We start from the raw sequence: 14,705 nt of genomic DNA, 5'->3' as shown, positions 1-14,705 counted from the left end.
AAAAAATATATCACAATATCTGCTGTATATCAGACATTAGTATTGTAATGTAACTGGTTGCAATATTGAAATTATATCGTCATATTGCCCATTCTTACCCAGTCAGTAGTACTAAAAAGTGTCCCGAAAGTCTCCATATATAAGGGAAATTAACACTTTTTAGCAAAATAGCTTCCAAAAGTTTTCATATTTAGTTTATATATATATATATATATATATATATATATATATATATATATATATATATATATATATATATATATATATATATATATATATTCCAGATAGTCTTTTAAGAACTCCTGTTACAAAAGAACGTATTGAAATCATTCTCACGGCTAGATTGGGAAGCTGTCGCAAGGTTGCGACGGACTTGAACAGGAAGTTCATAAAACACATGAATTTACTTACAGTAGCAGCTTGCTTGAATACTACCAAAGTTAATAAGTGGAACACATGAGTTATGAGGCACAGATTATCCTCATCCTGACTCTAAATCCTTCAAAATGCAGCCTTGTTATCAAAAGTGCATATTGTGCCTTCATATCTTTTCAGCATGGTCATTTGTGCATGTGTGGATGGGTAAATGGAGCCTGCATACTGTGAACTGCAGCGTAACCACCCACTTCAGGTTTGTTCAATATACAGTTCTCCATGCCTGTAGACTGTGTGCAGCAAAATCTCATAAGAGCATGCATGTGCATTTAGATCTCCTGTACCATGGCTCACTGAGCTACAGAGCTGCAGGCTTCAGGTGAAGAGATCAGCGTAGTCCAGAGTGCCGGGTTTCTGTCCACACACGTGTAGCAGCTGATCACCTCCAGAGGGAGTTAAAGGCTCTTCCTGAAAGCAGAACAAGGAGACGTTATTCCGAAGGTTGACTCATTTCATTTCCATTTCATTCATTCAGATATGATCAACTACATTGAGGGCATGTGTATATCATATAATTGTGTGTTAAGTAAAGAATAAATCATGATGACGTGTGGTTTTATAGGAAAATAATTAATTGTTGAGGGTTTTACTCCTTGAATATCACAACAGTTTGCCAACATTTTACATCCATGCATCTATTTTCCATACCGCTTATCCTACACAGGGTCGTAGGGGAGCCTGGAGCCTATCCCAGGGAACTTGGGGCATAAGGAGTGGAACACCTTGGATGGGGTGCCAAACCATCTCAGGGCACAATCGTGCACGCATTCACACACTACAGACAAATGCCAATCAGACTACAATGCAGGTCTTTGGACTGGGAGAGGAAACTGGAGTACCTGGAGGAAACCCCCGAAGCACAGGGAGAACATGCGAGCTCCGCACACACAAGGCGGAGGCAGGATTCGAGCCCCCAACCCTGAGGTGCGAGGCAAATGTATTAACCATGTTGATCTGTTCATAGTTACATTTAATGTCATGAAACATCCGGGAAACAAGTCAGTTTCTGTCTTCACCTTATAGCCGCTATAATCAGTCATCCCCCCCACCTTTCTTTTTTCTTCTTTCTTCTCTCTTGATGTTAATAAGACATAAATACACAGCTTGCCCTCTGTCCTGAAGATTAAATATGTCTTCATAGTAAACCTCACCATCTCAACAATTACACACATTTTTAGATCTGTTTATCTGGAGCGTCTACCACAAGAACCCGTGTAAGTCATTACTACGAAAACGAGTAAGTATTAGAAGGAGCGCTTTACATTTACATTTTACGGCATTTGGCAGACGCTGTTATCCAGAGCAGTTTACATTTATTTCATTTATCTATCTGAACAGTTGAAGGTTAAGGGCCTTGCTCAAGGGCCCAACAGTGGAAGTTTGACAGTGCTGGGGTTTGACCTCACGACCTTCTGAGCAGTAGTCAAACACCTTAACCACTGAGCTACCACTGCCCAGTAATATAATATAAACCTTGCAGCTGGAACTACTGTCCGAAATACTGTTACAGAAATACAGTAGAAAAGCACCTCCTGACCAGAATTCAAGAGCATTCACGAGACATACTGTGAAGATGCAAACAAAAATAAAGCTAATTCACCACTGACACATCCACAAATGCACAGTTAAATATTTAAAATGACCCAGTGTGTAACAGTATGTAGTTTTATGGACCGCGATGTGAAAAAATGTATATGTGAAGGCAAATACGGAATTTCAGAAATCCATTTTTAATGGACTTTTATTAAAAAGTCCAGCTTTGTGTGGAGGAGCAAACGATCTCTTACCTTATAGTACTCCACCAACTCTCCCAGAGACGCGAACTTGATCTGGTCTCCTAGCAGCATGTAGCAGCTGTCTGTGGCATCAATGAGGAAGTGCTTGATTCCGTCCGGGCTTTGGTAAGATAGAACATATCCGAAAATCCTTTCGCTAACACGGACCAAGAAAGCTCCAGGGCTGCCCTTGCTCAGCAAATCCTCAGCCTCCTGGCGTGAGATTATACCTGGAGAAAAAGGTAACATGCTCGGTTCCGTTCGCTAGTCTGCTTTCTATCACCTTTCCTAGGAGTAACCTGCTAACGAATATGCCTAAAATTTGACCTTGCTGTGACCTTGACCCTCTTGGGTAACCATTCCAAAATCTAATCAGTTCGTCTGCTGGTTTCAGTGATAATTCCATATAAATCCTACAAACATTCATCCACTCGTATTGAGATATTGTGCTGACAATAATCTCAGGTGGATGTACGGACGGATAAACAATCTAAAAAACATAAAATAGACACGCAGGCCAGGGAATGGCCGTTTATTGCTCTTATAGCGTAAGTGATGCAAGAAACTAACTTGTTTCCTGGATGTTCTACAACATTAATACATAACTACAGATAAATAAAAACACATGGTGGTGTTCTTTAATCGATAAAAATTGGCAAATTGCTGTGGTATAAGAATAAAACTCAACAGGATGTGCTATTATAGGAAAATAATCAGTGGTGAAGTGGTGTTATTTTATTGTTTACATGCACACTATATAATATGCGTACTATATAAACTTGATGATACCCTCTTGTATTTTATATTAGAGGAATATTAGTGTAGAGAAACTTCATGAAGGTAAATTACTGGATCTTAAGTTCCGCTGATGGTTCATTTGCATATAACTTAGTGCCTTTTCCTGAAACATTCCATGCCATGCAGAATGTGAATTTACCGTGGAACCAGGGAGCGATGCGGCTGTCGTCGTCTTGGAAACAAACTCTGAGGGTCAACTGTTCCTCTCTGAACCAGCGGATAATCTCCTTCCGGCTGGACGATGACAATGAACGACGTACCCCGGCCCTCCTGTTATTCATAACAGCAATAAACGTTCGTGGTTAAAAATAACTAAGCTTCAGGAACACTCGCCGCAGTGTGCTGCTTGGTCTGATTTTATCAGTACATGTGTATAAACAACAAGGGAAAATGATTTATAGTCTTCAGGGACTATTAGGGTATGGATTTCGAATTAATATTATTTGAAAATGAATAATAAATAGAGGTATAAGACATATCAAGCTTTCATATGGCTCATTTAAACTAAGCGTATTAATTACTGGTTTCTGGTAAGAAAAAACAACAACAACTATTTTTCCTTGTAAACAGTGAAGCATGGCCTCTAATAGACTAGCACTGTTACTACTGAAATGGCCACAGTATACAGTAACTCCATAAATGAAGAGTTTAAGTGCAGTAATGTGTACAGACCTTTGAAGAGGCTCATTACTGAGAGTGAGGTTTCTGGGTTTGGGTTTAGGTGCAGCAACCGGTTTCTCTCCTCCAAAGGCCTTGGTGATGGCCGCCACTCGACCTCTCTCCACTGCCTTTAGAGAACGCCTGCGGTGATCCTCCCTCGTCTGCTTGGCCAGAGAACGTCTCCGCTGGTCAGCTGCTTTAGATTTCCGCACTGGAACACGCACACATTTGAAGATCATACTGGAACGCTATATTCACTATAGTTTTTAAACAGTAAAATGAGTTATGTCCAGGAAACGGCACTAAGCATTGGATATGGTTCTTGCTGTCATCAACTAATACTTTCATTATCATGAATATATTCATTAGGTTTGGCTGTCATGGCAGCTTTTAAACAAACAACTATAAGCCAAAAGATATGACTGATTTTTAACACAGAACCTCTCGTTCTCTCTCCACGGTTTATTCTCTTACATGAATCCTGCCAGGCTTTCTCCTCTTTGTCTTGGCCTTTCCGTTGACACTGTAGTTCCTTCATGTTCATGTAGATCTGCTGCTCCCGCTCCTCCTTGAGCCTCCTGACCTCCTCCTCGGCTTTTCGTCTTTCCTCCTCCTCCCCCCTCTGAACACAAATAAGAAATAGAGCACTTTAAACAATAAAGGACAGTAACGGACAAAAACTACCAGGGACAGAACAAAAGAAAAGTCTTGACTTGATGCAACAGACCTTGCAAAGGAGAATCAACGGAGAATGAATATGTTTTTAAAATGCATATTGTAGGTGATAACTGTATTAAATGCAGTAAGCTGTTCCAAAATCTTGGGACAGTATCATAAGATCGCCTTCAAACCTCATCTGAGATTGTGAGATGGTTTAAAACAGCTTTAGACAGAGGAGGGACACAGGATGTTGGAGATGTAGCTACAGTTTGTGTCATGCAAAGCTTCAGAAACAAGTAATCAAACTTTAATTTCAGATGTAACTAGTGGAGAAGGTGGAAGGGAGGCTAACTCTTTTTGGTAGTCATAAGGAGCTTAGCAGTGATGGTTTTTCTTCTGGACTTTTGTATTTTTATTGGGTTTTTTTACAGATCATAAATACCTCTTGTAACACACCTTCTTTTCAGTCGTTTTGGACATACTACAAATCTGGAGTAACTGGTGGAGCAAGCCAAAGCATGAGAAAACACTTTAAGGTATGAAGGCCTAAGGTTTAGCTTGATTTGATGTAATGACTCATGATACCTTGAAATCCTCTTTTCGGCTCTTCTCCAGGGCAGCTGCCTTTCGGGCTTCTTCCTGCCTAGCAGCGTCCTCGCTTTCCATATACAAACCAGAGAAACGTTTCTCCAGTTCAGCTTCTTTCTTGGCCCTGCACATGATCACAACATCCAGGTCAAACGCAACATCAAAACATTTCAGCAGAGTCACTGTGGAATGCCTGTAATAACACCTTTGGTAGGAGCGACCGAACATAAATCATTGCTGTATGCACCCACTGAACATAAAAGACTTTTCATGAGCTTACGAGACTCGTACGGCTTCTATTGTCAGAACAGAACACAGCAATTTAGGGTTGTTCTTCCAAAGAAAGCATGCTTGTTGTATGTCATCAAGCATGAATGGTCTCTGTATTTGTCTACATGAAGTGAACTTAACTTCTTTTAAGCTTCACTATATAAGCTATACACATGTATACATACATACATACATACATACATACATATATATATATATATACACACACACACACACACACTGAATGTCCACCTTATTGGGAATACATGTACACCCCCACATTCTTGCAGTTATCAGCCAATCATGTGGCAGCAGCACAATGCAATAAAAGATGCAGATACAAGACAAGAGCTTCAGTTAATGTTCACATCAAATATCAGAATGAAGTAAAAATGTGATCTCTGTGACTTTAACTGTGACATGGACGTTGGTACTAGATGGACTGGTTTGTGTATTCAGAAACTGAATCTCCTGGGATTTTCACACACAACAGTCTGTAGAGTTTACACAGACTGGTTCGAAAAACAAAAAAACATTGAGTGAGCGACAGTTCTGTATGTGGAAACGCCTTGTTAATAAGAGAGGTCAGAGGAAAATGGCCAGATTGGTTCGAGCTGCCAGGAAGGATCTAATAACTCAAATAATCACTTTAAAACTGTGGTGAGCAGAAAAGCAACTCGGCATGAACAAAACATCGAACCTTGAGGTAGATGGGCTACAACAGCAGAAGACCACATCACGTTCCAGTCTTGTCAGACAAGAACAGGAATCCGAGGCTATCATATAATCAGTAAAAGATACAAAATGTGCTATGTTCTATAGCTTTAACACATCTACATGTAAATACCAGGAAATAAGTGCTGAAATTCTAAACTTCTCTTCTCATATTCATCTTTTGAACTCAAACCCAAATGGCTTCAGTCTACAGCAAAAGCAAATGAATTGACCTTGTTGTTCCAATAGTTTCGGAGGGGAGTGTATCCAGCTCATTCAATTATTCAAAAGAAAGAAAGAAAGAAACTAAGTAAGTAAATAAGTAAATTTAGGGAATGAAGGAAATAGGTAGGAAGGAAGTAAATAAGTAATTAAGTAACTAAATAAATACATAAGGAAGTAGGTAAATAATTATTAGTAGGTAAGTCATTATACAGTGGGGGAAATAAGTATTGGACGCCTCAGCATTTTTTTCAGTAAATATATTTCCAATGAGGCTTTTCGCATGAAATTTTCACCACAACATCAGCATTAACTCAAGAAGTTTAAGAAGTCTATAAAAAGGCTTTTCGTTACCAAGGTGTCACACACCAAGGTGTCACACAAGAAACACCTCATGATGGGTAAAAGCAAAGAGCTCTCACAAGACCTTCACAACCTTATTGTTGTGAATCATATTGATGGAATCAGATACAGACGTATTTCAAAACTTCTGGATCTTCCAGTAAGCACCACTGGGGTCATTATCCGCAAGTGGAAGCAACATCATTCCATCATCAACCGGCCACGCACAGGAGCTCCTCACAAGATTTCTGACCAGAGAGTCAGAAGAACAGTCAGAAGAGTAGCCCAAGCGCCAAGGACCACTCAGAAAGAGCTCCAGAAACACTTGGAGGCAGCAGGTGCCATCGTCACAGAGAAAACAATAGGCAATGCACAACACTGCTCATGCTCACCCCGCAAGACTCCATTACCAAAGAAGAGGGATGTCGAAGCTCGTTTAACGTTTGCTACAACTCATTTGGACAAGCCTATGAAATACTGGGAGAGCGTAGTCTGGTCAGACGAGAGCAAATTTGAACTTTTTGTCTGTAATACTACACACCATGTTTGGAGAAGAAATGGCACTGCACATCACCCTAAAAACACTATACCAATAGTGAAGTTTGGAAGTGGAAGCATCACGGTGTGGAGCTGTTGTTCATCGCATGGTACTGGCAGACTTCATATAACTGAAGGAACGATGAATGGAGCCCTTTACCAGGAGATTCTTGAGAAGAATCTGCTGCCATCCACAGGATGATGAAGATGAGACGTGGGTGGACCTTCCAGCAGGACAACGATCCAAAGCATACAGCAAAGGAAACTCTCAATTGGTTTCAGAGAAAAATGAAGCTGTTAGAATGGCCCAGTCAATCACCTGACTTGAATCCAACTGAACAAGTTTTAAAGACAATATGTTTAGAAGAATCACACCTGAATACTGCGGCTCATTAATTTCTTCCTACAGGAAGCGTCTTGAAGCTGTCATTACACACAAAGTCTTCTCCAATAAGTATTAAATACATTTCAGCTAGCGTGTTCAATACTTTTTTCCTGTGTCATTCCATTTTATTACACATAACTTCTTTTATGGACTTTAATGTTTGGATTTCTTTATATGTGTGGATTTCTTAAGTTAATACCAAAGTCTGGTGAAAATTTCATGTGAAAAACCTCATTGGAAATATATTTATTGAAAAAAAAGGTTGACACGTCCAGTATTACAATTATTTCCCCCACTGTATATGCAAGTTAGAAATTGGAGTCCACAGCAAACTGTAGCTACTCAGCATGTGCTCTACAAGGAGTGTCCTGTGTAAATAACCTGCGATTAGGCTGGAGCAATGTTTAACTGAAGAGAATTAAGGACAATTAATGACTAACTGACGTGTGCGTTCACCTCTGCACAGTCAGGAGACTTTTTAGAAAGAAAAAACCCCCCCACAGATAAGATAACAGAGGTTTGCTTTGTAGGTTTTGGGTGGAGTTAGTGAACTAGCAACATTTCAACTTTAGGGAGTGACCTATGAATGTAATCATAAATGCGGGAATAATTAACAGTTTTATCAATACCATTAATGCATTGATATTAAATATAATACAATATAATTCCGTACAATGGCATATATATGGGAAATCCTTTCATCTTAGTACGTTTTACTACACTCAATACCCAGCAATAAAATGTCTAGCAGTAAAGACATCATATTTATTGGATGAATGATGAACTCATCTAAAATCTGAACTGGTAGAGATAAAATGCACCCAGTATGTCAGCTTGTAAACGACACCTAACCACTTCCTATACCTCACTATGCATTTTAATGAGCGCTAAAAAAACAAGGAAGAACTGAGAAAGGGTGTAGTGAGTTTATTGTGTTACAGTTACTGTAACTTCCCTCTAACAGGTAAATGGTAGGAATTTAATGTTCTATCAGTTTTCCCTGTGCCTGGAAACAGGTGAGATGGGATATTCCTGTCATTTCCGGTGTACTGAATTCCTAGTGGATGAAAAGACACACACCTGAGCTCCTCTGCTTCTTTCTGGGCCTGTAATGCCGCCCTCTCAGCCATGATCTCATCGCAGATCTTGTCATAAGGTTTATCGTCAGGATGCTCTCCCATCACCCACACCCACACGTCATTGTCTGACGCCTTCATCCACGATACAGTCTTCACTGAGACTGAGGGACCAAACACACACACACACACACACACACACATACAAAACAAGTTATGTGAAATGAGGAAAGCTAATGTTTCGAGAACATTCTAGCATTTTTCTAACTAAACTATATCAATTACACCTGTACCGTAAGTGTGATTACCACAAACGGACATTTGAACATGTTTCCCTGTACTGAGAATTTTAACTACCTATTCAACACCGAAGAGATACAGTAAAGAGTAATAATTCCAGTTACATAAGCTTTCCCTGGGGTTTTGTGGTACACAAGACTGAAACCGAAGCGCTTTAATGTTTATACTGCGTTATGTTGTTTATGTTGCTATGTGCGTAATCACCTCCCATCTCTGAAAGGCTTATGAAGAAGCTGAATTTCCAAATATCTTTAACTGTAGAATTTTAAACATAAACGTACTTTTGCATAAACCTTTACACTTGGTAAAAAATTTAAAAATAAGGCGGAAGCAGCTTTGGTATGATATTCTCTTATGTTTGTCTCATTCGAACACCTTTATTACATTAAGGGATAAAACAAGACTGGGTTTGCCGTTATAGTGAAATAACACATGATGGAGAGGTGTGATGAGGCTCGATGTTAAGCACAATTATTGCTGTTACCACGAAGTTGATTACGTTTCTATAATCGACACCGCGCAGCGTTTTATTCCTCTTATACCGCAGCAATTGACCAATGATTTTAGAGCAATTCTGGAAGAAGCTCATTAATATACAGTAAACCTGCCATTTGAATTCGAGTTGGCTCTACAGTCACAGCTGCTGTGATGGAAAATGAATCAACAGCTTCTGACCAATCAGATTCAAGAATTCGTTGTGCTGTAGTATAAAGTATACAGTTTAAGTATAAAGTTTTTTTTTTTTTACTGTTCTGTAATTCATAGTCTCCAATCTCTTCGTTATACAGCAGCAGTTATGCAGCATTTATCTGTTAATCAGTAAAAATGTTCCAGGCTGAACTATGACTTCAGTTCTGTGAATAATAATGAGTGTTAAGGTTTTGGTTCTGAATTGTTAGAGTAAGTCTCTTATCTCATCAGGTTCTTTAAAATTTGAGATGAATTTAAGAGATTCGTGTCTCAGGCTGAAAAGCTGTTCATTTGGTAAATGAAAATTAAAAGAGAACTCTTTTTTTTTTTAAGTCTTCTGGTAGAGATCTGATACTAAGACAAAATTACCTCTTTTGGGCTTCACCGTTTTAGCCTCCTCCTTCTCTAGCCGTGCTTCTCTCTCTTTCCACCTGCGGACCTGTTCTTCTCTCATTTTAAAGAAGAGAACCTGCTTCTGCTCTTCGTTCAGCTCGGCCAGCAGCTCCGGCTCGATGTACATGTCACTGAGAATCTGCTGCAGCATGGTTATAGTCCTGTATCCTTCGTCTTAGGAAGAAATGTTCTTCATGTGTACAATCCAGAAAATCCAAAGTTTTGGAGTTCAAAGGCGCAGGTCAAAATGTCCCAAACAACTACATTAAAAAAGAGAGAACACTATAAGCTAGGATATTGTTAAAAAGTCAGATACATGGAGCGTTTTCAGCTAGCAGTTGACTGCACACACCGGCCCTGTTTCTCCTGCACAGAGAAAGTAGATATTTTACTTGTCCAACTCTTGTGCTGGAGTCGAATCTTACCTGTAGGCTTCTTCCTCATTCCAGTGAGCATGGTGAAAGTGTGGTGTGTTGGTTTTACTAGAAACAAAACCCTCCCAAAGACCCATCGGCAAAAAACAACAACAACAACAAAAAAAAAACGCAGCATACTGGTTATGCACTTCCACATCAGCACAGTCCGGTCTTTTAATGAACTGCCACACCTAGTTAATCTTGTTTTTATTTTCATTTATGCATTCATCTTCATCTAAGCCTATCCTGGGATATGGTGCTAGGTGGGAATATACCCTGGATGAGATGCCAGTTAGTCAAGTCAAGCTAAGTGGCTTTATTTCAACCATACAGTATATAGCTGGTCCTCCTACCGATACAGGACTGCATAAAGTGATCATGTGTGAACGAGTACAAGCAGGGCAAGACAGTACAATAATTACTAAACAGGACAAAAGGCACAGAAAAGGACAGTGCAGCGCCGACTAGTACACAGTTCGATGTAGTGTGGAATAAAGTTCACAGAGATATTACAAAATAATCATATATGCTGTAAATATAAACATAACATATTAGTTAGCAGCAAAAATACCGGCGGTCAATACAGTCATTTGTTTACGGTGTTTTAGCAGAACTTGTAATGGGAATGGAATGTTCAGTTAAGTGTATGTGTGTGTGTGTGTGTGTGTGTGTACGTGCATGTATGTTCGTGTCAGACCAGTCTCTGGTTATTGTAGAGTCTGATGGCTTGGGGGAAGAAGAAGTGAAGAGTTTGTGTGAGGGGTGTGAGGGGTGTGTGGGGTCGTCTACAGTGCTGGTGGCTTTAGGAATGCAGCGTGCGGTGTAAATGTATGTGATGGAGACAAAAGAGACCCTGATAATCTTCTCACAGATCATACTAAGATTTCAGCCTATTCCAGTTTGCTGGATATTACTGAGTAATACATTTTTAAGCTACAAGCTTATCAGGCTCTTCATAATTTGGGACGACTCTATATCAGGGCACCATCCACACACATATTCACACCTAGGGGCAATTTAGCATAGCCAGTAAACCTTACCGGCATGTTTTTGGGAGATGGGAGGAAATCGGAGAACCCGGCGGAAACCCACATGGACACAGGGAGCATGTGAAACTCCACATAGACAGTAATCTGAGATCAGGATTGAACAGGTGACTGCACCTCCTGTCAGTTTAAAAAAAAAAACAACTTTTAAAATTGTATTTCATTAAACCAATTGAGGATTTTCTAGTATTTAACTGTTTTAACATAAGTTTATGTATTATGTGTGTCCACATGTATTCATTTCACAATTGTTTTTTAAAATTAATGAATTAATTTAACTTGTTTGTACTTTTACACTTTAAAACCTTGAATTTTTAGGCATCAAATTGGGAAATCATTAACAGAATATTGTTATCTATCGATCAATCTATGTATGTATGTATGTATGTATCTATCTATCTATCTATCTGTCTGTCTGCCTATTAATGATGGGTTCTGTTTATTCAAGGACAACAGTAACAATAATAACAATCATATTGATAATAATAATAAAAATAATACACACACACACACTTACCTAATTTAAAGCATGTTAGTAAAGTCACAGATCATAAATTTCACATACTGCACAATCCTGATTTATGACAGAAACAGCAGACTGCATCCTGTAAAAGCAGAAATCTTCACCCTGAGGATCTCCTTTAGTCACCTAATGTCTTCCAAAATGTAAAATGATTAGGTAATTCACAAACTCGAGTGTATCTGAAAAATGTAGGAGTTGCCTGAAGGTTCGGTGAGTTCCTCAGAGAGAAGTTTCCACCCACAAATATATAACCGTGTCATTGTTTTGTGGGTGTAATAGTGCAGGAGCACAGCGCCTCCTACAGATGTGCTGCTAAATGTCACATCACCTGACTCTAACGCTCTGTGTCATTTCATTTGTGTTTTCACCGAACACATGCGCCTAAGGCTTGTGTTTATATTTAACACAGTAACCAAATCGAACTTAGTATGTAGGCTATTTATGAACATCTAACCAAGGTTTAACCTCTTTACATTAAAACCTACACAGGTTTACGTCTATTACACTAGGGCTGTATATTGGAGGACTCTATGAACTAATTAGGCTATACCAACACTGCTTTATGTGCTGATTGTGAAAATTTAAAATTATATTTTCTCACGATGGCAGAAGAAAAGAAAAAGTAGACAGATTTGTTGCTGCCCAAAGCCCAGTGGCTACTTCAGAGCATGACCTTTTTCTGGGGGAAAAGCAACAACAACAACGATAACGATAATAATAACTCCATGATGGGTGCACGGTGCCCAGGGTTGGGAGTTCGATTCCCACCGTGGCCCTGTGTGTGCGGAGTTTGCATGTTCTTCCTGTGCTGTGGGGGTTTCCTCTGAGTACTCCGGTTTCCTCCCCCAGTCCAAAGACATGCATGGTAGGTGGATTGGCATGTCTGAAGTGTATGAATGGGTGTGTGAATGTGTGTGCACGGAAGGAGCCTCCCCTGGCGCAACGTTCAGTATCATACTGCTGAGCGGCTAATCCTTCCACCACGATGGTTCCACTATGAAGTGGAACTTCGACACCAAAAGAAGAAGAAGAACTCCAGGGTCCAAGGTTTGATCCTGGGCTTGAGTTACTGTGTGGGTTTTTCACATGATTTACCCATGTCACATTAGGTTATCTCTGGGTTCTCTGTTTTCCTCCCGCCTCTTAAAAACATGAAGATAAATTCAGCAATAAAAAAGCAATAAAATCAATTTCCCTTAGGTGTGAATGAGTGTGTGTATGTGTGTATGCATGGTGTCCTTTGGTGTATTTGTGGTGTATAACAACAACAACAACAACAACAATAATAATAATAATTGTATATAATCTTTCTCACACTCAAAGTTTCCTAATATTTTTTAAAGAAAAAAAAACCACACACACAAAGACATAAAATGGTGATCAAACAAACACTGGACTTTTCAAAAAAAATTTTTTTTTATCTAAGAATCATTTTATTGATCCTATTCACACCCTAAGCTTAAAACTGTCTAAATATCCACAGTGCATATCATTTATACATACTGTTTAGTAAGCTGTTTAGGATATAATCAGCATGAACTGGAGCTGGTTGTGTTATGCATAAATTAATATTTGTCTCCTTTTTTCCCCAGTAGCACACATCTGAAAAAACAGACATGCTTACATACCAGCTACTGACATCACTGTTAACACCACATATGATGTTTGCAGATTTCAACATTCCAGAGAAGACAGCTACTGAGCGGAACGCATCTGAATGACACTGCAGAAATTCCTCTAGCACAACATAGAAAAGAAACAGTCCAGTAATGCTGTCTGTTTTGTAATGTGGTTCGGTGAATTTCAAATGTGAGTCAATCGACACGTATTTCACACTTCCAGTTTCCCTATTTTTAAAAAACCAGAATAACAGGAACATCAGAGAAGCAGGCAGATCAGTCATGTAGTCATGCTGGTGTTCACGTGTGCACTAGGTGGCACTTGTATTACACATTCAAAGAAAAACGTTACTAAATTGGAGGAAATAGTCTGACACAGAGTTTCTGCAGCTTAGAAATGAAGTCACATGGTTTTAATCAATAAACCACAACCAGAAATTGCCTATTTCATGATTTTGTGATTATTCAAGCATGATCTGTGGCTGGAAGTAAAAAAGCTAAGCGCTAAAAGTGACATCATTAATGCATTGTCTTTAAGTCTTCAACCCACATTTCCTTTGCCAGGTTTAGAAGTCATTGGTATTCAGTTACAGCAAGAAATGTCCTCAGGTCCCCCCATTCCACCCCCCACCCTCCTCGATCTTTTTGTCCTACCTTTGTACCCCACGTTCCCTCTTGTTTACACTTTGTGGACTCTGACTCGAGGGGCTTGATGACTCAATCTTTGGTAAACAATGCTTTAAAATCCCTTCATGACTTCAGTTTCCCATCACGACTTCATTTTCTCTCTTTTATTGTGTGCATTCTGATTGTTTTCACTCACGGTCTGATTAGAGATGACTATTAGAGCCACGACGTCCGAGATGAGTGTGCAGATGAAGTACTTTAATACGTGTTTTATATTCTACACAATAAAACAGTATGTACTGGCTTACTAATTAAACCATGGAAACCTGTTCAGAAACCCAAAAGTGTGTGTGTGTGTGTGTGTGTGTGTGTGTGTGTGTGTGTGTGTTAACAGGGAGGATAAAATGGGACACCTGGCACTATAAATTACATTTCTTTTTCATTTGGACATGTGCACAAGTCACTTAGATGTCTGTTTTCTGTGGCATAAAATGAGTCTCATTGGAAATTAAGAGAGGTTTTCATTGGACAGTGATTACATAAATTACATTTCATTGTCATTGCATTGTGCATTTACTGGCCATTGTATTGCAAACACCTAGTGCTAGTCTTATTTTTACCCAGCTTTT

The 14,705-nt window shown here is 39.3% G+C and overlaps 1 protein-coding gene across 3 annotated transcripts; it reads right to left on the bottom strand.

Annotated features, from left to right (window-relative positions):
• Nucleotides 1-284: 284 nt before the first annotated feature.
• Nucleotides 285-12,015, bottom strand: sh2d4a (SH2 domain containing 4A). 3 transcript variants are annotated; one of them, XM_053645705.1, is made up of 9 exons: nucleotides 11,825-12,015; nucleotides 9,822-10,105; nucleotides 8,467-8,626; nucleotides 4,914-5,040; nucleotides 4,143-4,290; nucleotides 3,681-3,879; nucleotides 3,148-3,278; nucleotides 2,223-2,440; nucleotides 285-843 (listed from the first exon to the last, which is right to left on the bottom strand). In XM_053645705.1, exons 2-9 carry the CDS (start codon nucleotides 9,994-9,996, stop codon nucleotides 751-753), a joined length of 1,251 nt encoding a protein of 416 aa, XP_053501680.1. In that variant the 5' UTR covers nucleotides 9,997-10,105; nucleotides 11,825-12,015; the 3' UTR covers nucleotides 285-750. The 3 variants fall into 3 exon arrangements, with proteins under 3 accessions (XP_053501680.1, XP_053501681.1, XP_053501682.1); XM_053645706.1 differs by lacking the exon at nucleotides 11,825-12,015 and adding an exon at nucleotides 11,302-11,394; XM_053645707.1 differs by lacking the exon at nucleotides 11,825-12,015 and adding an exon at nucleotides 10,271-10,740.
• Between the last annotated feature and the right edge of the window lie 2,690 nt (nucleotides 12,016-14,705).

The sequence above is a fragment of the Ictalurus furcatus genome, chromosome 16, assembly GCF_023375685.1.
Source record: "Ictalurus furcatus strain D&B chromosome 16, Billie_1.0, whole genome shotgun sequence".
Lineage (NCBI taxonomy): Eukaryota > Metazoa > Chordata > Actinopteri > Siluriformes > Ictaluridae > Ictalurus > Ictalurus furcatus.
This window is presented reverse-complemented; position numbering and strand designations above follow the sequence as displayed.

What these genes read in the sequence shown, in the direction of transcription:
- sh2d4a (XM_053645705.1), bottom strand. Translation starts at nt 9,996, where the DNA reads ATGCTGCAGCAGATTCTCAGTGACATGTACATCGAGCCGGAGCTGCTG. An exon ending in GAAAGCCTGGCAGGATTCAT is followed by an intron (nt 3,880 to 4,142) that starts GTAAGAGAATAA and finishes TGCGTGTTCCAG; the next exon opens with TGCGGAAATCTAAAGCAGCT. An exon ending in AGTTGGTGGAGTACTATAAG is followed by an intron (nt 844 to 2,222) that starts GTAAGAGATCGT and finishes TTCTGCTTTCAG; the next exon opens with GAAGAGCCTTTAACTCCCTC.